The sequence below is a fragment of the Anas platyrhynchos genome, chromosome 26 (assembly GCF_047663525.1).
Source record: "Anas platyrhynchos isolate ZD024472 breed Pekin duck chromosome 26, IASCAAS_PekinDuck_T2T, whole genome shotgun sequence".
Classification (NCBI taxonomy): Eukaryota; Metazoa; Chordata; class Aves; order Anseriformes; family Anatidae; genus Anas; species Anas platyrhynchos.
The window spans coordinates 2,825,801-2,850,919 of NC_092612.1; the positions used below are offsets into that span (position 1 = coordinate 2,825,801).

Below are 25,119 nucleotides of genomic sequence, written 5' to 3' on the forward strand. Positions count from 1 at the left end.
GGACGTGCCTGGTGCCCCTTCCTTTGGGAACACCATGGGCAGGGTGAAGCCCTTCACCGCCGTGTGGGACTCCGGCCTCCAAACCTGGGGCGTGTGGCTGTAAAACTTCACATCCTAGGGATGCTCCACAGCTCCTGCAGGGATTTTTGGCCTCAAGCAGCCCCCCAGCAGCATTATTTACTGTTACTCCATGTCAGCACTGGGTTCGTTTTTGGGGTAACTTCAGAATACTTGGTAGAAGACAAACGTGATGTTCCTGGATCTGGGGAACAATTGGAATAAGAGAAAGCGTCTGGTTCTGCCGGGATCGTATTCCTGTACAAACAATCCCCCCAGGCCTGCAGCAGCACCTTTTGCCAGCAGGTTTTTGCTTCCTCTGCACCAAATTTAAGCCAGGAGAGGGGAAAGCTCCGGGTGCTCAGCCGGCACACCTGAGGCTCGGAGGTGTTTGCTCTCAAAGCAAAGCTTCTCGCAGCTCCTCGCTGCCGGTGGCAACCCCGTGCCCGCTCGCAGGCACCTTCTGGCAGCGCGTGGCTGAACCCTTTCCATGGGGCTCCTCTCCTCGATGCCAGCCGCTCACCAGGCTGCAGAGGGGGCGCGGTGGTGGCCGTGTTTGACGCAGGGCACTTGGTGGTGGGGGGCTGGCTGCAGGAGCCCACGGCAGCCCTGGGCACACAGCAAAATTTTGGGGAAGCGTCGGGAGGGTGGGGCCGTGCCGGCTGCCTCGCTCGGTCGCTCCGTCTCGGCGCTGCCTGGTGTTTTCAGTTTCTAACAGCCTGTTCTCTCTTCTCCCCCGCCCCACCGCAGAGCTCTACCTTGTAAATACTGTTATTTGTATATACTGTAAATGATGACATCGGTGGGCACTAACCGAGCCCGGGGGAACTGGGAGCAGACACAGACACAGAGCCAGACACAGCACAAGCAGCGGCCGCAGGTAAGGGCAGCGTCCTTGGAAACCAGCTGCGTGGAGGTGGAGACCTGGCGCTCCCGGCCGGGCACTGGGCTGGGGGCAGGCCAACAGCTCCCGGGGTGCTCCCGGGGCAGGGCGGGTGCCTCCGCCTGGGTGCTGCCTCCCCTGGCTTTGTAAATCTTTGTAAAGGTGTTTACAGATCCCCCAGGGGTGGGAGACAGACGGAGGGGTTCAGCCAACCTCTTGTCAGTGGTCTGTGGGGACAGGACGAGGGGTGATGGCCACAAAATGGAGCCCAGGCAGTTCTGCACCAACACACAGAAGAAATTCTTCACAGTGAGGGTGCCGGAGCACTGGGACAGGCTGCCCAGGGAGGCTGGGGGGGTCTCCTCCTCTGGAGATATTCAAGGCCCATCTGGACGCCTCCCTGGGCAACCTGCTGTAGGGAACCTGCTTGGGCAGGGGGGTTGGACCCGATGATCTCTGGAGGTCCCTTCCCACCCCTCCAGTTCTGTGATTCCCTCCGGCCATGCCCTGTTTGTTTTACCCAACGGCTGTGGCCGCGGAGCCGTCTGCAGCTTGGCTCCATGTCCTGGTGCTGCCTCCAGGTGGAGTTAGGTTCGGCGGCTTGGGCTCGCCCGTTGCAGAGGTCACCCGGCGGTGTTTCCCTTTCTCCTAGGCTCCCCTCCCTCGCTCCTCTGCTCTCTGCCTTGCTTTCTGCAGCTTGCCTCTTCCCGGCCCTCGTTTGCGCCTCGTCCTCGTCACCTCGGTTCCTTTCCAGCGTCCTCGGGAGCGGCACGGCCTTTGGAGGAGGGCGAGTGCGAGGCGTGCCGCGCTAACCCTGCTCTCTTTTGATGTTCATCTCTCCAGGCCACTGCGGAACAGATCCGACTTGCACAGATGATTTCGGACCACAACGACGCTGACTTTGAGGAGAAGGTGAAACAAGTGAGTGCGAACCCGCCGGGAGGGCGAGGGCAGAGGGCAGCGAACGCCCCCAGGGCAGGGCAGGGCAGGAGGCTGCTCCCACCTTGATTTTCATGGCCTCGCGTGCCTGCTGTCTTCGGCCCCAAAGCACAAGGCACGGAGCTGGGAGGCTAGGTTGTGGTGAAACTCGGTGACTCAGAAATTCCCACCCTCAGTTCTGGGGATCTGCTTCTCGTTCGGGGGCATAATTAAGCTGGGGAGGCTGGCACGACTGCCAAACCCCGTCGTTCCTTCAGACGCTTTCTGTTTTGGGATGCAGTTTGCTCGCCTCGTAAGAGAGCCGGGGGGCTGTTGGTGCTGTCTTGGTTTGGGAAGGCGCTGACTGTGGCGGTGTCTCTCCTACAGCTGATCGACATCACAGGCAAGAACCAGGATGAGTGTGTGATTGCTCTGCACGACTGCAACGGGGATGTTAACAGAGCCATCAACGTGCTGCTGGAGGGCAACCCGGACACGGTAGGGTTGGGTCCTGTAAATCTGGTGAGGTTTGGCTCGGTGTGGCTGCCTGTTTGGAGCCGAGCTGAGCCGGACAGTAACGTGCAGATAAACCAGAATGACTCACGAGGAGCATGGGAAGCGCGGTTATCTCCGGGCTTCTGAACGTTGTAGGTTTGGAGAGAACAGGAGGGTGGCCAGCCTGGAATAGGGAAATGGAGGGGAAAATGTGATAAATCCACTTGCTTCCTATTCCTTCTGAATCCGAGCGGTTGTACAGATGCCAGCGTACCGGTGGCAAAGCTTTCACACTGCCGTGAGCGGGAAGTAACTTCTCTTTTCTCCCAGGGGCTGAGAGACTTGTGGTGAAGGGCAGGTGTGGCAGCAGCGGTTCTTTTCTGTTACTTGGGCACTTTTGTTTCTCCGGCCCTAAATGTTTCCTCCTCATCCACAGCAACTTGCTGATTTTCCTGTGCCGCACATTTTTGGGTCTTTTTGCCCTTTCTGTGCCAGCAGTGTTTTCTGCCGAGTTAGGTGAGCCAAGGTGAGCTCTGTAAACGAGTGGGAGCTCCTCCATGAAGCACGCAGGCTGTGGCGAGGGCAGTGGACACAAATCCTGCTGCAAACCAGCAGAAAGCTGCTGAGCCTCAGACCCTTCCCCACCGTGGCTGAACAGATCCCCCAGCACACCGAGATGGGACGGAACCAGCCAAACTGCGAGCAAAGCTGAGGCTGTAGCTAGCGCTCCAAACGCCGTGAGCTCTTTTTTCCCCCCTCTTTCTTAGCCGTGAGGTAGATGGATGGCTTGGACAGCTCTGTGTTGTCTAAGGCAGCTGCTTCCCAACATCAGGTGCTCTGCTAGCTCTGGCAGCGGCCACGTTCAGTGTGGTGCTCATGAGGATCCTTGCCTTGCCTTCAGAGAGCCCTTTCCATCGCTAACTGAACAAAACAGCTGTTGGAAAACCCTTTTAGGAAGGGGGGTGGCATGAACGTGCATCGCTGAGGCAAAGCTGTGCTCTGACTGTGTTTTCCTTCATGTCCCTCGTAACCAGCTGAACGCCAGAGCCCTGCTATGGCAGCAATTACTTTTCCTCGATGAGCACATTGCTCACGAAAATAGCGCTCGGGGTAGCGTGCGGCAAGCCGCGGCGTCTCCTTTATTCGAGCAGCTGAAGCCCCCAGCAGCGCGAGATGCAGGGCAAGGCACGCTCGCTGCGGAGGATTTGCAGAGGCAGAGGTGGTGTTGGCAGAGCAGAGCCCTCGAGTGGCTGCCGCTTCTTCAGCCTGCAGTGCCCTGGGGGGCCTCGGGCTGCTACCTGCAGCTCACAGCGCTCGGAGCCGCTTCTGGGCTGGGTTCAGCTGGTGCAGCAGTTCCCTGAAAGGGGTTTTCTGGTAAGGAACAGACTTGTTAATGGCTCAAACGCTCACCTGCTGAGCTAGTTACTCATAATTTACTGTATTTCAAACGGGAGGGGAGCCGGCGTGATCGTCACGTTGAGTTAGACTCTGCTAAAAATCGCAGTATTCCAAGTAAACATTTTCCTGAATTTCTTTCTGAGCCAGATACCCACGGAGAGAGACTTGAGAAGCCCTTGGTTTGAAGGCAGTTTGTGCCTCTAAGGTTTTTTGTTACTGTCCCCGCATGTTGCCATCCAAACCCAGCTGTTTGTTTATCTGCCAGTTATGTTTTCAGGTGCTCGTCAATGACTTGTGACTATTTTAATTATTCTACCAGTGTGCAGCATCAGCTTACGAATATGAAACCATCACAGAGTGTCATAAAAACAAACCCGTGTGGGCTTAGAGCAGTAAGCTGGAGGCGTGCTCAAGTTTTTACAGCCCGACTTGGGATGGGTTGAACTTGCCTGTGGATAAACTCTGATGCTCTCCTCTGTGGGATCGGCTGTTCAGGGAGGGGGTTTCTTAAACAGCTGCTTTTGGGAGAATAATTCACCCAGAAATGTTGACTGCAGAGCACTGGGATATTTACCTGGTTATTGCAGGAGCTCCCTGAAAGCAGTGAGCTGTGTGCAGGGCCAGCCTTGTTCCTACACATGGTGAAGCTTCCAGGCTTTGAGCTCCAGTATTACGCCCGCTTTGTTGCAGAGGCCCAGGGATCAGTGCAGAAATAGAAGGAGCCATCTCCTCGTACCTCCTCTGGCATCCCAGCCGGCTGTGTGAGCACCCTGGGAAGGAAGCAGTGCTGCGTGTTGGCAGATGGTCTTTCCCAATGAAATTAGGCTGGAAACAATTTGTTTTCCGGAGTTATGTTCTTTGTAGGCTGTTGAAGCATGCGTGTGTGTTGCATCCAGCGCTGGTCAGCCTGTGTTTAACTGCTCTCCCCTTTGCAAACCTTCAGCATTCCTGGGAAATGGTCGGGAAGAAGAAGGGTGTCCAAGGACAGAAGGAGAGCGGACAGACAGAGCCCAGTGAAGAAAGCAAAGAAAACCGAGAGAGGGATCGGGACTTCAGCAGACGACGTGGCGGGCCGCCGAGGCGGGGGCGAGGTGCCAGCCGTGGGAGAGAGTGTACGGACCTGCCCCTTACTAACACCCTACCTAGTGGTAAAGCTGCTCGGGCAGGCACGGCGTTGGGGAGAATCAGCCTTGTGTGTGTGGTGACCCGTTTGAGATGCACCCTTGGGTGCTGCGCTTGGCATCGCCGGGTTAAGAAAAGTTTTGGGAGCGTTTGGCAGCGCGCTCTGCACAGCCACCACGCCTCAGTGCCCGACGTCTGTTCTTGTGTCCTCCCTAAAGCAGGAGGAGTCCTGAAGGTTTCTTTGCCTTGTTCTCTTCCAGTTCGGGGCCAGGAGAACGGACTGGATGGTGGCAAGAGTGGAGGCTCTTCTGGAAGAGGCACGGAACGAGGGAGACGGGGACGTGGCCGAGGCCGAGGTACGTGCTGGGCTTCGGGTCGGAGGGTGGGAGAAGGACGGTGTCAGCGCAGCTCCTCTGTGACGTGCCTCTATCAGAGGAATTGCCAAGCCAAAAAGAAGCACCTGATTTTTGTTCTTAGGGTTAGGATTGGTGCCTGCGCCTTGCTTCCCCGTGTTAAGCATGGTAGGAACAGTAACGAGTTCTTGTGTCCCGCCCGGGGAGGTGAACTGAGCCTGGCTTTATCCTACAGAGCTGGGATAGCAGAAGAGCTAGGAGCCTGTGGGCAGGTGGGCAGGCTGCTTGTCAGCAACAGCACCTGGATCTTCCTCATCCCTGCACATGTGTCTCTCAGCACCAGTGCTGTGCAAACACTTGGCTTGGTTTTTAAAGACTCGGTGGCAGAAATTCATTTTTCTCCAAAAGCCGTGCTGCTCAGGAATTGTTGCCGAGGACACGATGCAGAAATCAGAACCTGGGGTCCGGTATTTACGCTTTGTGCCAGCTGGAAACCTCATCTGAGCCTGGAATCGCGCATCACTAATTACACTGCCAGCCAGCTGAGGTCATTCATGTACATATAAAGCCGCTGCTGGAAACCCCATCTCCTCGGGACGCTCCTCAACGCTTTATATTCTGGGCATCAGAACTCCATATGTTGTTCAAATGTTTCTTCTCCCAGTGGCGCAGAGCCAAGAGAGATGCTCAGCAGCGTGTGTGTGTTTTACAGGTGGCTCCGGAAGGCGGGGGGGAAGATTTTCTGCCCAAGGCATGGGGTAAGTTTCATTAGGACACACCACGGCAAAAAATACAAAACTTTTGGGCGTGAATACTGCCATTTGCTTTACTCTTCTGCCTTTTGTTGTAGTTTTTAATGAAACAGAAACTGCACTATGCTAACTTAAATTTGGAAGGGCCGCTGTAGCTGGAGCATTCTGCTGAGCAGAGCAGCCTTGGGGGGAATCTCCCAGCTATAATACAGCACGAATACCATCAGCTGCTTTTTAAAATGTTTAGCACGAGGGAATAACAAATTCTCTTCCCTGTGTTTCTTACAGAACTTTCAACCCGGCTGACTACGCTGAGCCGGCCAGCACGGACGAGAACTATGGGAACAGCAACAACAACACGTGGAACAACACTGGCAGTTTTGAACCGGACGATGGCACAAGTAAGCGGCCTTTAAGCTTGTTGCTGTTGTGTTTTTAGGTCAAAAGTGGGGTTTGTGTCCCTTCGGTCGTGCTGAGGAGGTTCTGGGCAGATCTTAGGCTTGAGGGTGGTGGAATAGGTTGTTGGTTCAGAGCTGGAATTCAGTCGCTCGGTTTCCTTGCATCCAGAGGTGCCTTTGCTTTGAGGAATATCCAGCGCGTATTTGGGTTTCCTCTGAAATAATCTTTGAGGTTTTAGATCTGACTGTAAAGGCTGCATTGTGTCATTTGTTAGGGGTAACCATGCTGGAAATTTGGAGCTGGATGGTTGTTCAGCTGTGATCTTGTGCGTGCTGTTGCTGACGGAGGCCCAGGGACACTCACCTCAGGTCTATTTCCCAGCAGAAGCCGTGCTGCCTCTTTGCATAAGGATTTTTACAGGCAGGAGTGTGATAAACACACACAGGCTCCATGGGTGTTCAGTGCATCCTCCTGAGAATATTGCTCTGAGTTCAGATGTTGGGCTCGGTACGGGGAGCGTTCACATTTAGTGGTCATCTTGCTCAGGTTGCTGCAGGGTGAGAGCCTGATACAGAAGTCAGCCAAAATGAAACCTTCATTGCTTCCCTGCTGGAACCAAGCACTTCTCTGCTGGGTGGTTGCAAACACCCACCTGCCCTTGCATGTTTGAGGCCCCCCCGCAGCAATCTTGTACCACAAACCATTTCTACGTGACACAAGTGCTCAAACATCATGTTTTGGTTATAAGAACCATTCACAGCTCTACATTAATGCTGCATTAGGCCAGCTTCGTATTTCTTCTGTTTGCTGACAAGCTAATAGCTTGGCAAAGAGCAACACAGGATTGAGAAGTGCTGTCCCTTTTGCTACATGTTGTTAGTTTAGACTTTGTTTTTCAGAAAAAAAAGAGCTTTTCTGAAAGGAGAAAGTAGGCCTGGATGCGTAAAACTAGCAGACTGAGTGATCGTTCTGCTGATGGCTCTAAAAACTGAATGGCTTCATTTCTAAATACCAGGGGGATGTAGTAGAGGAGTCTGTTGGTTAAGGGCAGTGGGGGCACGTGTGCCTCTGGAGGGAAAAGCAAAAGGAGCAGAGCTCCGTGTGCTGCAAACTGAGCCGTCTGGTCTGAGCAGACGTCTGTGTGTGCTTTTCTCTGTCCGTGTTTTTTGGAAATACGGAACAAAGTGGGTTAGAGCGTGGTTGGAGTGGAATAAAGACAGTTTCTGACACAGCAGTTGGGGTCTGCTCTAGAGTTACAGCGCAGCCCTGAAGTTTATCGTTCACCTGTGTCGTGTGTGGTCATTTTGTTCCTGTTGTAGTAGCCTCAGGCATCTCTTTGAATTAACAATATCCACAGGTACAATGTGACTGATGTACGTGGGGGCAATGAAACTCTTTCATTTAAGTCAAAATTTCACTGGTTGTCTTTTTCTTTTCTTTTCTTTTGTTTCAGGACTTGATTTCATTGGGGGTGAGGGGTCAAATTATCCCCGAAAATTTGACACTGCTCCTGGTACGATACATCCAGGTGCACTAACTGCCCCGGATACCTTTACTTTATAGCTTTTTTTTTTAAACAAACTGAAATATCTGTGGATATGTCATTCTTCTCTCTTAATTTGTTCATTTTAATGAATTTTGACGTTTGTTCTGACTCTGCTTTTACTAATGCTGACACCTTGAATATAAATTGGGAGAGGTTAACCTGCATACTTGTGGATTATGTAAATTTTGACTTCAGCCACTGCTTCTCAGCACCCACGGCAGCGCAGTGTCCCCAGCACCGACAGAGCATCCTGCCCCAGGGGAAGCATGAGGCAGCTCAGCCCTCTTCTGCCTGTCTCACATCCAGAGAGCTGTGACTTGCTGTAGTCCCCATGCCGTTCCCTTGCCTCTGCAGCAGTCTCTCTGCTCGCCTCCCCGCTAGGTTTCTGCCCAGGTTCCAAACGCTGCTGTGAGGGTGATCAGTGCTGCTCAGCTGTCTCAGTGCTTTACCTCTGCTTACGGCTGCCTCCGGACGGCCACGCTGCTTCCCTCCCTACAGCCCTGCAGCCAAAGGCGGCCACCGATCTGCACAGAATCATAGAAACCAGGGTGGAAAGGACCCACAGGATCACCTAGTCCGACCGTCCTAGCACCGATGCTAAGCTCCTAAATCACATCTCCACTGAGACAGTCGGATGAGCAGGATGCTTGATGGCGAAGCTGCTCGGTGCCTGGCCAGTTTATTTCCTGCTTTTATCTCGTTATGCCTTAGGAAGCCAAGAGAGACCGATGGGCTGATCCCGTTGGCCCTATTAAGCCCACCTAATCCCATTAGTGTCCCTGAGAAGGCCCAAAACATTTAACCAGTGTCTTCTCTTCTGGTCGTGGTCCTGGGCACCCTGCTCCGGGTGGCCCTGCTTGAGCAGGGGTTGGACCCAGAGGTCCCTTCCCACCTCAGCCCTTCTGCGGTCCCTGAGGTCTGGAAATCCAGGCTGAAAGCCCTTCTGCTTTGCTCCTTTCTTTAGAAAAAGAAAGTCCTGACATGATGGGATTTTGGTTTTCAGCAGTGGTTGCAGCAAGCTTCTTAGTTCACCGTGCTGCCGAGCGGCGCGCCGTGGCTTAAATTACTTAAATTACTTACACCCTCCTCTGCTGCAAGATGGGACACTCAAGTTCTGCCTAAAAAAATAATCATATAATCAGATTTGCAAGCCCCCTTTTCCTGCCTGGAGGAGCTTAAAGAGATCAGCTGCTCCTTGAAGCTCCCTGAGGGCAGAGAGGAGGGGTTCCCCTTGGGGTTCCACTCCGAAGTGGCCGTGGCAGCGTCAGTGCTGCTGCTCCCACACAGCTCTTCCAACAGGGAGAGAGACGCTTGGCTTCTTTCAGAGCAAACCAACTAAAAAGCTCAGCACACCGTGCTGCTCAGGGAGCTTCCTGGAGCATTCCCAGAGAATGCAACGAGCATCGCACGAGCAGGCAGGGCTTTGGTTCCTCGTCCCTCTCTCCCTGGGTGCCTGGCACCAGCAAAGCCCCATCGGTGGCTGCTCTTCTCCTGCAGGATTTCTTCCCGCTTTCCTTGCTGCTTTGCTTTTCTTCTCCTTTTCCCTACAAAGCTAAAGCCGAGCCCTGTGCTCTGCTCCGTGCACAAACTCTTTGGGACCTCTCCGAGCCTCCTGCTCTCCCCTCCGGACTGCAGTGGGGCAAGGAACCCACAGCTCCTGCTTTCCTCCCAGGCAGGGATTTTCCGATCCCTGCAGCCTTCCTGCTGCCCATGAGTGAGGGCACAAACAGGCTGAGGAACGGGGGAGGCTGTTCCTTAACCCCCGCTGTGTGTTGGGTTGGGTTTGTCCAACTCTTCCCGGTGCTTCTGTCCTGGGAGGAAAGGGTCGTGAGCCTCGAGACTCCCAGGAGCCAGGGAAGTTGTGTTAACGTCTGCATTTCTAAATCAAACTTAAAAAAAAAAATAATAATAACCCAGGAATGCTTCTTGGATTGGTTCAATGTCAGGTAAAGAAAAAAGAAATGTTCTCTGAACACCCCACCTGTAGATAAGCAGTTGTTTGGATGTTTTGGCCTCAAAATTGGAGTGTGTATGGGGAGATCTACTGAACTCTTCCCCCCAAAACCCGAGAGCCTGATCGTGTCCTGCAGAAGGATCTGCAAAGCCCTCATTCCCCACGTGCTAGTTTTATGCTGTAAAAGGCTTTCAGCTGATAAAGGGGCTGATGCCAACTTGTTCTGTCCTTGTGACTCCCTCCAGAATTAACCCCCTGCCTGTCTTGGCTTCTGTTCACCTGCTTTGCGTGGGATGAACCGACTTGGGCAGGGGTCTTTCTTTTTTTGCCCTATGAAATTTGGGGATGGAAGATGCTCCCACTTTCTTCCCACAGCGAATTTTCATTTGCCTAATGGTTTGGGAAGCCACCACACACAGCTCAAAGTACCAGGGTTAAATGGTGGTGTCTGTGGGACCGAACAAGTTGAAGATGCAGCCAGGCAAAGCTTTTTTTTTTTCCTCCCTCTGATAAATCTTGCTTGTCTCGCGCTTAATTGTGGCTGAAATCTTGTGCTTTTCCCCCTGAATACCCTAAACTTCCTCACTTTGAGCATTTCTCCGAAATTGGACCCAGAACACTGATGGGTTGGTTAGCCCCAGAAACTTTCCTTTCAGATTCCCATTCCCCTCTCCACGAGGCTTTGACACTTTTTTGGGGGGCGAACAACCATGTGAATGGTTCGGTTGATCCTGGGTGCTGCGGAGGCTCGAGGCTTGGCCGGGGGGGTCCTGTACAAGGGGGCCCCGCAGCAGAGGTGCTCTGTCCGAGCTGCTGGGGTCACACCAACTGCTCATGGGTGCTGCTGCCGTAGGAGGGGGGAGAGCAGGGAGATGGGATGAGGAGGCTGGGGACGGTGCCGGGGCTTCCTCGCCAGGCTCAGCTTTCCTGTTTGGTGCCGGGGGGCGCGCGCTGCCCTAGCTGCTGGCCCAGGGCCCCCCCTGGTGCTGCTCAGCCTGAGCCAGGCTGGGGCAATCCCCTCGTGGTAACTTGCCCGTGAATTTTGGGTTGGGGTCGGCTGCTTTAACTTGTCTGGTTGGCAAATAAAAGTCCTCTCGGCTGCTTGCAAAGCTTCCCAGTGCTTCCCCGGCTCTTGTAAGCGGAGCTTTGACGCGCGCCTAACTTCTCTGCCTCTTGTTGTCCTTCAGGTGCATGGAGGGCAGCGACGGAAGAATGGGGCACGGAGGACTGGAATGAAGATGTAGGTACTCCCCAAACCCCTCTCCTCCGCGTGCTGCTGGCGGGGTGCTGTCCTGCCTGCGTACACAGCCAGGAGAGAGGCACAAAGTCCACCCTCTGCGTGCTCCGGGCATAGCCCAAACCTCCCAGCTCCAGGAGCTCTGATGACTGAGGAGAGTAAATATTGCTAAAACACAGGCGTCCCAGGAGCCCAGGACAGCAAGGGTTCTCCTGGAGCGCTCAGTCTGGTCCCCTTATTTCTTCCAGCAGCATTTTTTGAATTCTTCCATTAACTGGCCTTGCTCTCTGGCTTGTCTTGATGAGCTTCGTTCTCCACCTGGAGCCTCAGTTGAGAGTCAGTGGATGTTACCACCTGCTGTTACCGCCTGTCTATCAGTTTCTTCTGATTTGGGCTCCAGTCCCACTCCTTGAACCGAGGGAGAACTTCTGGTCTTGCAGATGGGAGCAGGGTTGGGCTTTTTAGCAGCATTACTAGTTTTGCATGCTTGTTTTAGCTAGGCCTATGGAATGGGCACAAAGAGAAAGCTCTGGCTTTCCAGGCACTGTCTGAGGGAGGCTCTCCTGCTGGGCTTGGAGGCGCAGGCAGCTTCCGTCTGTTCCAGCCAGGTCTTTGCTTAAAGAGTGTCTTGGTAGCCCGTCTTGCCTTCAGTGTGTGTGATGTGCTCTCAGAGGTTCCTCTGCTGTGGTTTTGTTGTTAAACTCCCTCAGCTTAGTTGCTGGCAGCTCCTCAGGCTGGAATAGAAGCTGGTTGTATTCAGCTGAACGCTGAGCTCAGCCTCAGGTGGTTGTTAAACCTCCCCTTCGTTCGTTTTTGAGCAGCATTATTTTCCCTTCCACAGTTTAAGGAGATCTGTTGGTATCTGGTCAGATCACCCAGGTGAAACCAGGATTTTTGGAAGCTAAACTACCGGTCGGAAGCTTTTTTTCCCTTTGACTTCTTCAGCAGTGTTTGCATCTAACCCGTGCAGTGGGTTTTGCAGAAGGGTGCTGAACACCGTGGCTTTGGAGCACCTGACTAAATCCACCTGGGGTGCTGGGGCCTTGTGGACTACAGGAAATTTGTAGAGGGATTTATTTTTTTTTTTGACTTAGGGGTGCTTTGTACGCTTGCCCAAGAAGAAATGTGCAGAAAGATGGTTCTGATGGGAGCCAAACGCTGAAGTTCTAACACCTAATTCCTTGAATCATCCCGGGGCTGTGTCGTGTGTGTTTCGCTTGGAGTCCCACCATGCTGGTCTGAATTTTGGAATTCCTTTTTCCCTCTTTTATCTTTCAGCTGTCTGAGACTAAGATCTTCACTGCCTCCAACGTGTCTTCAGTGCCTCTGCCCGCAGAGAATGTGACAATCACAGCCGGACAGAGGTGAGAGCCCACGGCGATAGCAGTTTTGTGGGACAAGTGGCACCCAAGTCTCAGAGCAGTTTGCCTTTGGAGACTAAACCTTGCCAGCTAGATAAAAATGCAGCAGCTCTGAATGAGCTAACACATATTTAAGTGTAGAAGTTGAGTTAGAAGCTCTGGATTACAGTGCTCTTCTAGGCTCTGCCACTGGTTCTGCAGATTTTGGGCATTTGCCAGTGCTTAAGGTATGTGTTCCATGATGCAAACAAGGCTGTGCAGGATGTTGCCTAGTCTCTGTCCTTTGGAGGTTCTAGTGGCAGTTGTGAGCTAAAGTTCTGCTGATTGATTGGATGTTTAAAGGAAAAAGCACAAATTGTGTGGCTGGAGGTAGAACGCTGCTGTAGTAAAAGCAATGTGACAGCTCCTGATCAGCTCAGCGGGTTGTCTTCTTCCTTCATCCAGAATCGACCTTGCAGTACTGCTAGGAAAGACTCCCTCTTCCATGGAGAACGAGTCAACAAACCTGGAGTCATCCCAGGCTCCTTCCCTGGCCCAGCCGCTGGTGTTCAGCAATTCCAAGCAGAGCGCCATGGCCCAGCCGACCTCCGGGAACTCCTTCTCCCACCACAGCATGGTAAGGAAATGCTGCTTGCTGCCAGCCTGCGGGCTTGTACAAACGGTTTCCCTGCTGCTCGCTGCCTGCATTTGGGCCACGTTGGAAATTCCAGTTCTGACACCTGTCTGCTTCGCGTGGCAGAGTCCTCCACTTGGGTGATTTGCCAGTCTGCTGTAAGCAGAAGCATGGAACCCGTTGCTTACTTAGAAATAAATGGGATCATTCCTGCCCTGCTGCCCTTGCTGGGCTTGCAACTTTTCCTCTTTCCTGCTCAGAGGGAAGGAGAAGCTCTTCCAATCCAGATGCTTGCAAGTTTGTCAGTTTGAGACCTGGAACTGGCTGGGGGGTTGGTGTGGGGTGAAGTGCTGGCAGCTCTGCGCTGATGAGGGAAGAGAGGAGGTTTTGAATCTGAATTGGTGTGCACAGACCTGGGAACGTGCTTTGTCATATAACTTCAGCAAAGACATTGTGCATGAAATGATGAGATGGTTCTGCACCCCCTCCCTGACCTACCCCAACGGAAAAGCCAAGTTCTAGTGGTGGCTGTCTTGTCTGGTGAAGCCGAGTGCATGTGTGTAATTCAGTGCATTTTTAAAGATCTGTCTGTTGACTGGCTTTGAAAGCCTCCAGGGCGCTGCACGATGCAGCGGGTTAGGCAATAGATGGAGTTACCTGGGCTCGAGCACGATAAAGGCAGTGAGACAAGTGTGAGGCCCCCTTGCTGATGGTGTCTGTGTACCTGAAGCTCAAGGCCGTTAAACTGAGGCACTCGGCGAGAAGCAGCAGGGTGCAGGGTTCGGGCTTGTGTTAGGAGATGTGCCTGTCCTCTGAGCAGGGGAGATGCTGACTTTGTTTCATTGCTGAAATTGCAGGTGAGCATGCTGGGGAAAGGGTTTGGAGATGTCGGAGAGGCCAAAGGCAGCAGTACCACGGGTTCTCAGTTCCTGGAGCAGTTCAAGACAGCCCAGGCTCTGGCTCAGCTGGCTGCTCAGCACACCCAGCCTGGCAGCAGCACCACTGCTTCCTCCTGGGACATGGGATCCACTACGCAGACCTCGTCTCTCGTGCAGTACGGTAAGGAAAAGCAGCTTAGGTCCTCAACGGGGGACGCCTTCTGTGTTCCCCCAGATCCGCAGAAGCGTGCTGCAAACAGCAGGGTGAGGGATTTGGAGGAGGAACAGATGTTCAAACCCTTCGACCAAATGCCCCTCAAGTTCGCAACCAAGCTAACTTTAGCTTGGGGAAATTAAAAGAGCCACAGGTGCAAGTTTGTGTAAGGCATTCCCTGATAAGAGCAAAGTGTAGTAGTGCATCTGAGCCTTCCCCCGTTCCCTTTATATGGGGAGCAGGCAAACCACAACCTGTTGGCTGTTCCAGGCAGCCTCGGGGCCAGGGATCTGAGCTTCCCAAGCCCTTCACTGTGCAGAACTTCTGCTGGGTGTAAAGCTGTGTAACAGGAGATCTGCAAGTAGGTGCTTCCAGCAAGCGCTTCCTGAACACAAACACTTGTCAGTCTCGTCTCGCTGCTGACCTGATGCATCTTTTAAAGGAATGTGATTCTGGTGACTGCTAAATGCCAAGAAGTAATCCTGCCTCCGGGCTGGCACGAAGGGGTAAACGCCAAGGAAAGGAGGCTCGTGCTTTTCACATGAGATGTTGAGCCCTACAGGCCTGAATCTCAGAAATGCTGCGGTTGGGTACTAGTGCCGTTTCTTTCCGATCGTGCATTTCATTTCTTGCCGTAGAGATGTGGCTGTGGTTCAAATCTAAGCTGAAGAAAAATTGAGCCCTGTCCTAGCTGCAGTCGGTGTTGGCAGCTCCCGATCTTTTCAGACAAGGAGCCACAGAGGAGCGTCGGAGGGAAGAGGAGCTGTGTATTAATGGGCTGTGCTCCTGGCTCCTTTAGGCAGAGGAGGGTGGTCCTGAGGCTGGGGGTGCTGCTCGCAGGGTGCCCTGCATTTGCAGGGGAAAGAGCAGGCAAGGAAACGCAGCAATGTTGGCAGAGAAGGGAGAGGAAACACTGCCAAGCCCGTGCCAAGCAGACGCGCGGTGCCTCCACGCAAGGGACCTTAAAGTCTGGGTTTTCTGTGAGGATGGAGGACTCCTGCTGTCCAAACTTGCTTTGTCCCCTGGAGATGACAGAATAAGTTTTGGGGACAGGGGCTTAGAAGTCTCAGCATGGATGGTGGTGAGAGTGCAAAGTGAGGAGCAGGGGTGCTGGGCTTCTCTGCACCCTCGTTTTAAGGGACCCCAGGAGGTGCAGTGTGAAGTGATTTTATTTTTCCTGATAGTGAGAAACATCAGAACTTGCTTCTGTTTTAAGGAAACGCAGCCTAACTCAGCTCTCTTCCCCCGGCAGATCTCAAGAATCCAACGGACTCTTCTGTGCATAGTCCCTTCACCAAGCGTCAGGCCTTCACGTCAACTTCAACCATGATCGAGGTGTTCATGCAGGAGAAGCAGCCCGTGGTGACTGCCTCCACGACCGTGCCGGCACCCCCTTCTTCGCCGCTGCCCAGCAAAACCAATCCCGTTCCCCAAATGTCCCCGGGCTCCTCAGACAACCAGTCCTCCAGTCCCCAGCCAGCACAGCAGAAGCTGAAGCAGCAAAAGAAAAAAGCGTCGTTAACATCCAAGGTGCGGAGCGATGGTGGGAAGGAGGCGTTGTGTTGTCAGAGCTCCAGCAAGCTCCCTTTGTGCTGCTGAGGGAGAGGCTGCTCTTGGCCTTCCTGGGGTTGGCGTTGGCTCTTTTTGGGGCTGGGGGGGGGGGTGATGGAGATGAGTTGCCTTCCTGGGTTGCACAGAGTAATTCGGAGGATGTGAGCCACCGCTGTGCGGTGGGACTGGGGGAGCTGGAGTCATTTTCTGTGCTGATCCCGGGGAGTGACTGAGCATTTCTGTTTTCCCTGCCTTGCAGATTCCTGCACTTGCGGTGGAAATGCCTGGCTCAGCAGATATCTCAGGGCTAAACCTGCAGTTTGGGGCATTACAGTTTGGTTCGGAGCCTGTTCTGGCGGAGTACGAATCGACGCCCACCACGAGCGCCGCCGTTAGCCAGTCCCCGAGCAGCCTGTACACCAGCACCGCCAGGTGAGGACCCCCCTGAGGAAAGGGGTGATTGATCCGAGCAGGGAGCAGCTCCTCATGGGCTGCGGTCACACTGCATTCTAGTAGACCCTTTCTGCCCTGCCCATGGTCGCAAAGGGGGGACAAGGTATGCAACAGCAAAGCGCAAGTTGCCAGCAGGCTTTCGGGCAGCTCTGTGACCGGTTGGCCTCGGGTGCTTGTACAAAAAACAGAAGTTTCCTGCAGAAAACTGTTCTGCTGGAAACACTGGAAGGGAATCCCCGGCCCAGCTGCTCCTGGTGAGCAGGTTCCATGTGCTTCCCGTGGGTTTTTGCCTGGCACACCGGGATGTGGTGCAGGAGGAGAACCTACAGGTGCTGATGTGTGGCCGAAACTAATTGCTCCCATCTTCTCTTGGGCTGCCACTCGGGTATCTGGTCCCTTGAGTGCTGGGACCTGAGTGGTGACAGCTCATGAAACGTCACCTGGAGCAGAGCAGTGTGAGGCGAGCCTGCAGCTGGGTGCCAGCACCCTCCTGCAGCGGGGTCAGCTCTTCCCTGGGACTGCTCCTGCCCTTGGCTGTGTTGTGTGGCTCCTCTGTGCTGGGGCTCGGGGTTCTTTATTTTGAAGACTTGGAACAGTGAGCCTGCAGTCTGTGTCAGCAGCTCGCAGATGGGGGTGATTTGGAGGAAAACAAAAACTTTTTGTTCTTTGTAGTGAATCTTCATCCACAATTTCGTCCAATCAAAGCCAGGAGTCTGGTTACCAGAGCGGCACAATACAGACAGCAACATTTACCTCCCAGAACAGCGCTCAGGGACCACTGTACGAACAGAGATCCACCCAGACGAGGCGATACCCAAATTCCATCTCCTCCTCGCCCCAGAAAGATCTGACCCAGGCCAAGGTAAGCAAGCGGCGTTGCTCATCCTTTCTGCTGAGCAAGTATGGTACGAAGCACTGCCTCGGGGGAAGCCAAGTGGTTGAGCGTGTCTGATCCTCCTGCCTCACCCCATGGCATGTGGCCTCCGGTGAGAGCTCTGCTGGCTGGTACCAGAGCCCTCAGTTACGTGACTTACCTGGGGCTGGGCCGCTGGGGTGAGCAGAGGTTAAGTGGATTGCAGGCCATGTTTCGTGTCGCGCATAATTACCCTGCAGCAGAGTGACACTGGGGCTGAGGATTTAGTGTCATCTGCAGGGTTTGATTCTCGCATGCTGTGCAGGTTCGGTAATGTTGATTTTTGGCTAGCTTGGGCTCGGGATGTTGAGGCAGCCTAACTGCCAGCAGCAGAGACTCTTCTTGCGTGTCTCCCAAACGTGCTTGGGGCTGACGTTGGTGCTGGACTAGCTGAGCTAGGGACTGACCCCAATGTGGTCTGATGGCATTTGGTAGCGTGCCCTTTTTCACAGCTGAGGAGGGAGTGTGGGCAGGGGTTGACATTAGATCTGCCTCTGGAAATGAGCGGCTGCAATGCCCAACACTCTTTTATTTATTTTTTTTCCTCAGAATGGTTTCAGTTCCGTACAACCCACGCCATTACAAACCACACAGGCCGTTGAAGGTGAGTCTGCCAGTACCGTGGATGTCCTGGGCCTCTTGTACTGCTGGGATTCTGTGCTTTGGATGAAAAGCTTCACCTGGGCTAATAGGAAGTCCTTCCCATGCTGAACTAAATGCTGCCGCTCACACTTTGCTGCCACTCACGTTTGCTCACCTGGAACTGTTCAGCCTTCTGCTGTTGGTTCCATGAAATCCTTAATGAGTTAGCCCTCGCATCTTCTCCCTGATGACAATAATTACTCTGTGAAAAGCTCCTCATTGGCAGGGCTTGAAGCTCTTTGCAGAGCCGTTGACCCTATGTGGGGGTATTGGGGCAAAGCGAGACACAGAACAGAGTGCCACTGTCACAAGTGTGGAACTGGTTGGCAGCACTGAGACCCTCCCCAGACCTCCCAGCTCCTCTGGATGAACCTTTGCTGATCCTTGCCACTGCACTGTCCTCTGCGAGCTGCCCCTAACCCAAAGCTCTTTGTTCACAGGTGCTACAGGCCCCGCAGTCAAGTCTGATTCCCCCTCTGCTCCCAGTATCGCGCCTCTCAACGACGGGGTGTCTGCGTCGGCCTTGCTGACAACAGCCAGCCAGCACTCGACAGCTCTCAGCAGCCTGAGCCACAGCGAGGAGCTCCCCAGTACAACGACCACCCAGCTCAGCAGGTGGGCACACGAGGTGGTTTTCTGGGGAGGTGAAATGTCCGAGTCTGTCTTGTACGGGCTCCGTGCAGCGGGGAGGGGGAGATGCATTGAAAGGACTCGTCCCATCCCAAGGCACCTCCTTGAAGAGGTCTGGGTCCATCTAGAGCTGGTTCGCTGTTGCAACAGCCCCAACAACAAACTTCTAAGTTAGATGAGAGGAGTGTCTGTGGGGTTGGAGGTCCTTCCACTGAGGAGGCAGACAATTCCCTTCCTTTAGGGTGGTGCAGGTGCTCTGTCTGGGAAGCCTTGCCAGCTCAAGGCCTGGGCTGGGAGCTGCTGGCTGTGTTGGGATGCACCTTGGTGTCGCTAGGCCTCGTGGGGTTTTTGGATGTGATCTCATCAGGGGATGTACTTTTTCACCATGTAGCATAGGTGGGGAATGGGATCTGGCGTGGTGCTACCAGTGGAGACTCTTGCACCTCGGCTTGACAGCTTTTCTTCTCTCTCTGCAGTACGTTACCCACCCAGCAGAACAGTCTGTCCTCATCCACGTCCTCTGGGCGAACGTCAACTTCAACTCTTCTGGTGAGTCTGGGTGTGCTCGAGCACCGTGCACCCCTCTGTTGCTGTCCAGATACTGCCTGTGCACCCCTGGCTTAAGGCTTTTGCCCCCCTGCCTGTTTCAGACACACCAGCAGCTTCTCTCAAATTTGTAGTAGATCTTAAAAATGACACGGAGTTGCAATGAGATGTCAGAGCAAATTTGTAGCTGCTGGAGTGTCGCTGTTCAAACATTTACTGCTGGAGCTCCTGCAGTAGAGCCCTGTGCTCTTGGCTTCTGCCACAGAATAAATCTCCTCGCTGCAGGCGTGGCGTTCAGTCCTGCTTCTCTCAGCAGCTCGATGCGTTGGGACACAGCAGCGCAAGTGGCTTGGAAGCGTTAGGGGTTGGCTGCCTCAGGACTTTGGTCTCAGGCCAGGTGCAGAGCAGGTTTCCTTGTAGCCTGCAGCAGCCGAGTTCACCGCAGGCTATCGGGAATGTCTGGGAGCAGGCAGAGCTGCACGATGCTCTGCACACATCCTGCAGTGTTTCTGCAGCCAGTTACGTCAGCCCGGTTCCCTCACTCTCTTCTCTTCCTTCCCCAGCACACAAGTGTGGAGAGTGAAGCAAGCCTCCATTCTTCTGCTAGCACTTTCTCCACCTCCTCCAGCACAGTATCAGCTGCCCCGCCAGTCGTCAGCGTTTCATCCAGTCTCAGCAGTGTCAGCAGCCTGGGCCTCAGCCTCAGCAGTAACTCCACGGTGACAGCCTCGACTCGCAGCTCCGTTGCAACGACATCAGGTACTTGCCCGGGTACTGCCGAGTGAGGGGAGGCACAAAGAAACAGCTTCTGCTCTGTGCTTCACTGTGTGACTCTTCCTTTCTTTTCCTCCTTCAGGAAAAGCCCCTCCCAATCTCCCTCCTGGAGTCCCACCGTTGTTGCCTAACCCATACATCATGGCTCCAGGATTGCTACATGCCTACCCGGTGAGTGGGACGCCCACCTCGTGCCACGAGGGCCTTCCTAGTTCAGCTTCAGCCAGCAGGGAGGGACCGGGTGCAGCAGTGAAACCAAACCTGCCCCCAGATGGCCAGGCAGATCGAGCTGGTTCACAGCATGAGCTAAAGCTGGTAACAGCAGCCCAGCGGGGCAGCCTGGGCCAGGAAGCTTGGACCTGCTGTTCCCTAGGTAGTGGCAGAGGAATTCCGTGTACCCTTGTGGGTAAGGGGCTGTAACTGGTCACCACACAGCAGGTACTGTCTGTCCGTTCTCGGTGGCCTTCCCAGCCTTTGGGGAGCAACAGCCAAAGTCAGAGGCTCGTAAAAGTATGGAGCTGCATAGCTGTGTGCTGTGACAGAAAAGAGAACAAGGGAGACAACTGCCACGGAGGCTAGGGCTATGTCACAGCTTTCTTTTGAAGATGAAGCCGTATTTCAGTGTTGCAGTAACTTCTGGAGGACAATTGTTGAGTGCCTTTGCAGTCGGAGGCAGTGGTGTTAGGCATTGGTGCTCTCTTCCTCTGAGCAGCTTGGAGAAACCCTTTGCAGCATCAGTCTTGCAGCAGTGAATGCTGACTGTCTGCAGCTGCTGTAACCTCTGATCTGGCTTTATCCAATCTTCATCTGAATGCTGAATGTAAAATTAAATTAATCTGTGTCCCTAACATCATCTGCTCTTTTTCTAGCCACAGGTGTATGGATATGATGACTTGCAAATGCTCCAGACGAGATTCCCGTTGGTGAGTACTGAAGGCTGATGTGCACAGACCACTTCCACGTTCCCTAACAGCTGCCCATGCTGCATGCCTTGGGTGCACAGCCCCCTCAGGCTGCGAGGAGGAATTGAAAAGCTGGCAGAACGGGGTGCTGAGTGGATGCCCCTCTTTGGCAGTAGGAGTTAATCGATTGCTCCTTCGCACTCAGGAACTGCTTGCACCAGTTCAGGGAGCAGTGCTGATGCCCTTAGTAGGGCTAAGGACCACGCACGCTGCTGCAAGCAGAGCTGTGGTGTCCAGCAGTGGAGTGAGGAGCTCCTGCAGATACCTGATACCTCTGATCCTGATTTTTTATTTAGAAATATGATGTATGTCACTTTTGTTATGAAGTGGTGGGGAAAATCCAGGCGTTCTAAGGACTGCACACCAGTAGACCTTATCTGGTTCTTCCAATAGCCAGACGAGGGGGACGGTGCATGCAACAAAAACCTGGGGTTGCTGCAGGCTCTCATCAGCCTTGATGTGACTGACTGAACTGCCATACTCCAACATAGCTAGTGGCTGTTCTCCAGGAATCCCCGTTTTCCAAAAGATTTTGCTTTGCATGTTAGGACGGAGCTTATAAATCTGCTTCTCCTCTGTTTTTATCCTTCAGGATTACTACAGCATCCCGTTCCCTACACCCACCACCCCGCTGACTGGAAGAGATGGCAGCCTGAGCAGCAATCCGTACTCTGGTAGGGGAAAAGGCAGAGCTGGCTGTGTGTCTGCTCAGGTGTTCTTGCCAAACACACCACTGCTGCCTGGTGGTTCCCTGTGCCGTGGTCCACTGGAGCTACGTCAGCCCCAGCCTCCCGTGCTGCCTTTGGTCTGGAGCACTTTTGTCACCAGCTGAATTCCTCACGTCTTTGGTCACGTGGAGGCGTGTTACCACGAGGATGGGGATGTGGGAGATGATGGGGCTGTTGGAAAGGGAGTGAGGAAGGGCTGGAAGTACCCACACGGCACAAAACTGGGGAGCTGCTTCTCAGGCAAGGCAGAGATTAAGCAGTGAGCACGGCTTTGAAGGCACGTGGAGTGAAAATATAAAGAAAATTGGGATGGGATATCTGGAGAGATTTGGTTTCTATACCGTGCAACGGTCTGAGAGGAAGAAGGGCGATTGGGATCTGTCAGATTTAAACTAAATGCCCAGCAGGTGGTTGATCTCTCATTGACCTTGGAAGGTGCTGTTTGTCTGATCTGCTGATTCACAGGGCGAATTAGAGAAAGGAGGCCTGTGAGCAGCAGTTGCTCTGAGCCTTTCCATGCGTTGGGAATTGCTGCACTTTGTGGATCGCTCCTGTTCCAGCACGGCTTCTCCCCTGCTTCAGCGGGAGCTTGTTTGTGCAGAAGTGTTTCTGCCTGGCACGCCGAGGCTGAAATCCCAAGCTCAGAGCGCAGGGCTGCTGCTTGCATGATTTGCCAAGTTAACATCGATGATAATTAATGTGTGTGGCTACCCTGGCCTTGCCTGTGAGCTGGGGCAGCGCTGAGAAATTCACTGGCTTTACTGTGTGAGCTCTGAATAGGGAGAGTGTTTGCGTGGAGGAGCCAAGCAGGTGCTCCTAAAGAAGGGCAGAGGGAGGCTTCCCCGCTCCCCGCAGCCGAGCCCAGACAGGGGAGAGAGGAAGCGAGGTTTCCGACGGCTCCCTGCAGGCTGCTGGCCCTCCGCAGTGACATTTGATTCAGTGCCACCAGGCAAGGAGGAGGGAGGTGGGAGCCCTGCTTGCAAAAAGGGGCCATTCACACATCCTCAGCTGGAAGAGACTTGGCTCAGCTCCTCGAAGAGCTGTTTGGTGTGAGGACAGGGCCCCCAGGCTGCCTGGGGCTGGTTTGGGGAGCAGTGTTTGGGGTTGCACAGGGGGAAATTGGGATGCTCCAGCGCCCCAGCACTGCTCCTGTGCAGGCAGCCGGCAGCAGGGGTTGTGCAGGGCTTGGAGGTGGGCCGGTGTAGGGTGTTGCAGCTCCTTGGTTCAGCTGCTAGGGGTTTCCTTTCTCTGCTGAAGTTCTGCCTGGCAGTGGATGGGCGAGCAGCACAGCCTCACCAGCACCTAGCTGGCACGTCACGCTGGGGTCTGAGGGCTTCCCTGCACAGCAGGAGGGGGGTTGATCCGTGTCGCTCTTAGCCCAGAGGTGACACAGCCTTCTGATGAGCTGCAGTGGGCCAGGATTTGATGCGTCTGATCCTCACTCTCCTTTCTTCTGTGTTCCAGGTGACTTAACAAAATTCGGTCGAGGTGATGCCTCTTCCCCCGCTCCTGCAACGACTCTGGCCCAGCCTCAGCAGAGCCAGACCCAGACTCACCACACCACGCAGCAGACGTTCCTGAACCCAGCGCTGCCTCCTGGCTACAGTTACACCAGTCTGCCGTACTACACAGGGGTACCAGGGCTCCCCAGCACCTTCCAGTACGGGCCCGCCGTGTTCCCTGTGAGTTCCCCAGAGGCAGGGCTTGGCGTTTGGGTCAGAACACCTCAGCAGAGCTGCTTCTCACTCCTTTCCTCTCCTTTCTTCAGGTTGCTCCTACCTCTTCCAAGCAGCATGGTGTGAATGTCAGCGTCAACGCATCAGCGACCCCTTTCCAGCAGCCCAGTGGCTATGGCTCCCACGGATACAGCGCTGGTAAGAGACCTGGCCGGGCATCCTTTCCTCAGCAGAGATGTTATTGTGGGGTTTGTTCACAGTCTGACTGCGTGAGGGCACTGCTGCCTTCACATCAGCAGCATCCAGAAGGGGAAATGGCCTCGGTGCAGCTCACGTGTGGTTTGATTCTCCTCGAGGAGGCCCAGGCTTGTTCTGCATTCACAGGCCTGGTGTGGCTTTGAGGTGCTCAGAGCATTTCACACCCTCTGAGACTCGCAGCTGCACGGCTGGGCCTTGGCTCACACCGGAGCTGAAGCCACTGAACTGAGTTATTTTACCATGTACATGTAATCGATAAATCAAGGGTTACTCCAGATCTGAACCTAGGAGCTTGTTTGACTCCTGAGCTTGGCATGCTTTCTAGAGAAGCGTCCTGTCCCGATTCTAAGACGCAGGGTGTTGGTGAACCTGCCACTTGTCCTGTTTCACTGGTCAGCATCAGCTGATGGAGAAGGGCCTGCGTTTGGATCTGTCTTCCAGCCTCTAGATTCCAGTTGTGCTGCCTTTTTCCACTGCATTAGAGCCTTTTAGGACTGAGAACCTTTTAGGACTGTTTTATCATCACAAAGATACTTCAGCTCTGCAGCAGGTCACCTGAAATAACTTTCTGAGAAAGCAGAACCTGAGCCTTTCAAATCTTCAACACTTTTTGCATGCCTTAAATGATTGCAGAGGCTTTTCTCTGTATCTCCACCTTTTAGAAACACCAAGCATCAAATGCAGGCTGTGTGTCCACGTTGCCAGTTGTTGCCCCAACCCCATCAGCCTACAGCTGTCGCCGTTGCCTGTTTCATGGCCAAGGAGCTCGCAGACCCTTCCTGCCAGTGCATCATGCTTGGGGTGTTGTTTAATTTGCTGCATCCTCTCAGCTCTTCTCAGAGTTCTTTTCTGAGCTTTTCAGGAATTCGTGTTTCTCTGAGTGGCAACAGGCCCCTGACTTTATTTTTTTCCGGATGCTTTCAGAAACTACCATTGTTCACAGGAAGAGTTTGCCCTCGTGCTGGCACGCTGCACCTTGGCCTTGCCAAGGCTCTGCTCCCTGGGGGATGTCTCCCAGTCTTGGCAGATCGCTGGGCTGCTCGCTGCCACCCCGTGCTGGCTCTGCCAGCAGCAGCTCCCGCTGACCCCTAAGGCTGGTGTTTCCTTCTCCCCAGGTGTATCTGTGACATCCAGTAACACGGGCGTGCCGGACATCTCGGGCTCTGTCTACTCCAAAACTCAGGTGGGTGCCTGCCGTGCGCCGCTTGGCTGGGGAGCTCAGGCACTGCCTCCCTGGGTGAGGAGGGGTCTCCCCTTGGAGCCCCTGCACAGGGAGAAGGGGGACGCTTGGCTTTCCCTCACTTAAAGCAGTTCTGAGCCGAGGGAGGGCTGTGGGTGGAGAATCGGTGCGTTCTCTGCACCAGGCACCGGCTCCCTTGCCAATGACTTGTGTTGGGAAGGGGAAGCGTCCCGGTGCCTGGCCTTACTCCGCCACTGGCCTCTCCCCCTCAGCAATCCTTCGAGAAGCAGGGATTTCACACTGGAACCCCGGCAGCCTCCTTCAACCTGCCTTCGGCGCTGGGCAGCGGCGGCCCCATCAACCCCGCGACGGCGGCGGCATACCCCCCCACCCCCTTCATGCACATCCTGACCCCGCATCAGCAGCCCCACTCGCAGATCCTCCACCACCACCTGCAGCAGGACGGGCAGGTAAGCGCCCCCCCCCGCCCCAGGGGTACCTACACCCCTCGCTGGGGTATCTCTAGGGCTCTCGCTCCCCCCCGGCCCCCCCCACCCTCTCCCTCCCCCCCTCACGCCCCGCAGCGGACACATGCGGACACGCGGTGACACGCACATGCACATACA

At 54.3% G+C, this 25,119-nt stretch overlaps 1 protein-coding gene and 1 non-coding gene across 11 annotated transcripts in view; both read left to right on the plus strand.

The window, feature by feature from the left end:
- Positions 1–25,119, plus strand: part of UBAP2L (ubiquitin associated protein 2 like) — a 29,367-nt gene that overhangs the window by 2,477 nt on the left and 1,771 nt on the right. For 4 of the 10 annotated variants that reach the window (XM_038168104.2, XM_038168107.2, XM_072028183.1 and 1 more), the window contains exons 2-27: positions 808–937; positions 1,784–1,861; positions 2,246–2,356; positions 4,695–4,863; positions 5,134–5,229; positions 5,939–5,984; positions 6,267–6,379; positions 7,831–7,905; positions 11,065–11,117; positions 12,393–12,478; positions 12,920–13,091; positions 13,946–14,147; positions 15,433–15,710; positions 15,991–16,163; positions 16,857–17,046; positions 17,647–17,701; positions 18,180–18,354; positions 18,846–18,918; positions 19,479–19,674; positions 19,772–19,860; positions 20,559–20,612; positions 21,244–21,325; positions 22,844–23,061; positions 23,148–23,253; positions 24,429–24,496; positions 24,766–24,963. In XM_038168104.2, the coding sequence (XP_038024032.1) occupies positions 848–937; positions 1,784–1,861; positions 2,246–2,356; positions 4,695–4,863; positions 5,134–5,229; positions 5,939–5,984; positions 6,267–6,379; positions 7,831–7,905; positions 11,065–11,117; positions 12,393–12,478; positions 12,920–13,091; positions 13,946–14,147; positions 15,433–15,710; positions 15,991–16,163; positions 16,857–17,046; positions 17,647–17,701; positions 18,180–18,354; positions 18,846–18,918; positions 19,479–19,674; positions 19,772–19,860; positions 20,559–20,612; positions 21,244–21,325; positions 22,844–23,061; positions 23,148–23,253; positions 24,429–24,496; positions 24,766–24,963 (3,246 nt within the window). In that variant the 5' untranslated portion in view covers positions 808–847. The remainder of the gene's footprint in view (positions 1–807; positions 938–1,783; positions 1,862–2,245; positions 2,357–4,694; positions 4,864–5,133; positions 5,230–5,938; positions 5,985–6,266; positions 6,380–7,830; positions 7,906–11,064; positions 11,118–12,392; positions 12,479–12,919; positions 13,092–13,945; positions 14,148–15,432; positions 15,711–15,990; positions 16,164–16,856; positions 17,047–17,646; positions 17,702–18,179; positions 18,355–18,845; positions 18,919–19,478; positions 19,675–19,771; positions 19,861–20,558; positions 20,613–21,243; positions 21,326–22,843; positions 23,062–23,147; positions 23,254–24,428; positions 24,497–24,765; positions 24,964–25,119) is intronic. The other 6 variants (XM_072028182.1, XM_038168115.2, XM_038168106.2 and 3 more) reach the window with 3 other exon arrangements.
- On the plus strand, positions 21,008–21,142 carry LOC113840049 (small nucleolar RNA SNORA58). The gene has a single exon (XR_003492731.2). It is a non-coding gene; the product is annotated as a small nucleolar RNA SNORA58 (small nucleolar RNA).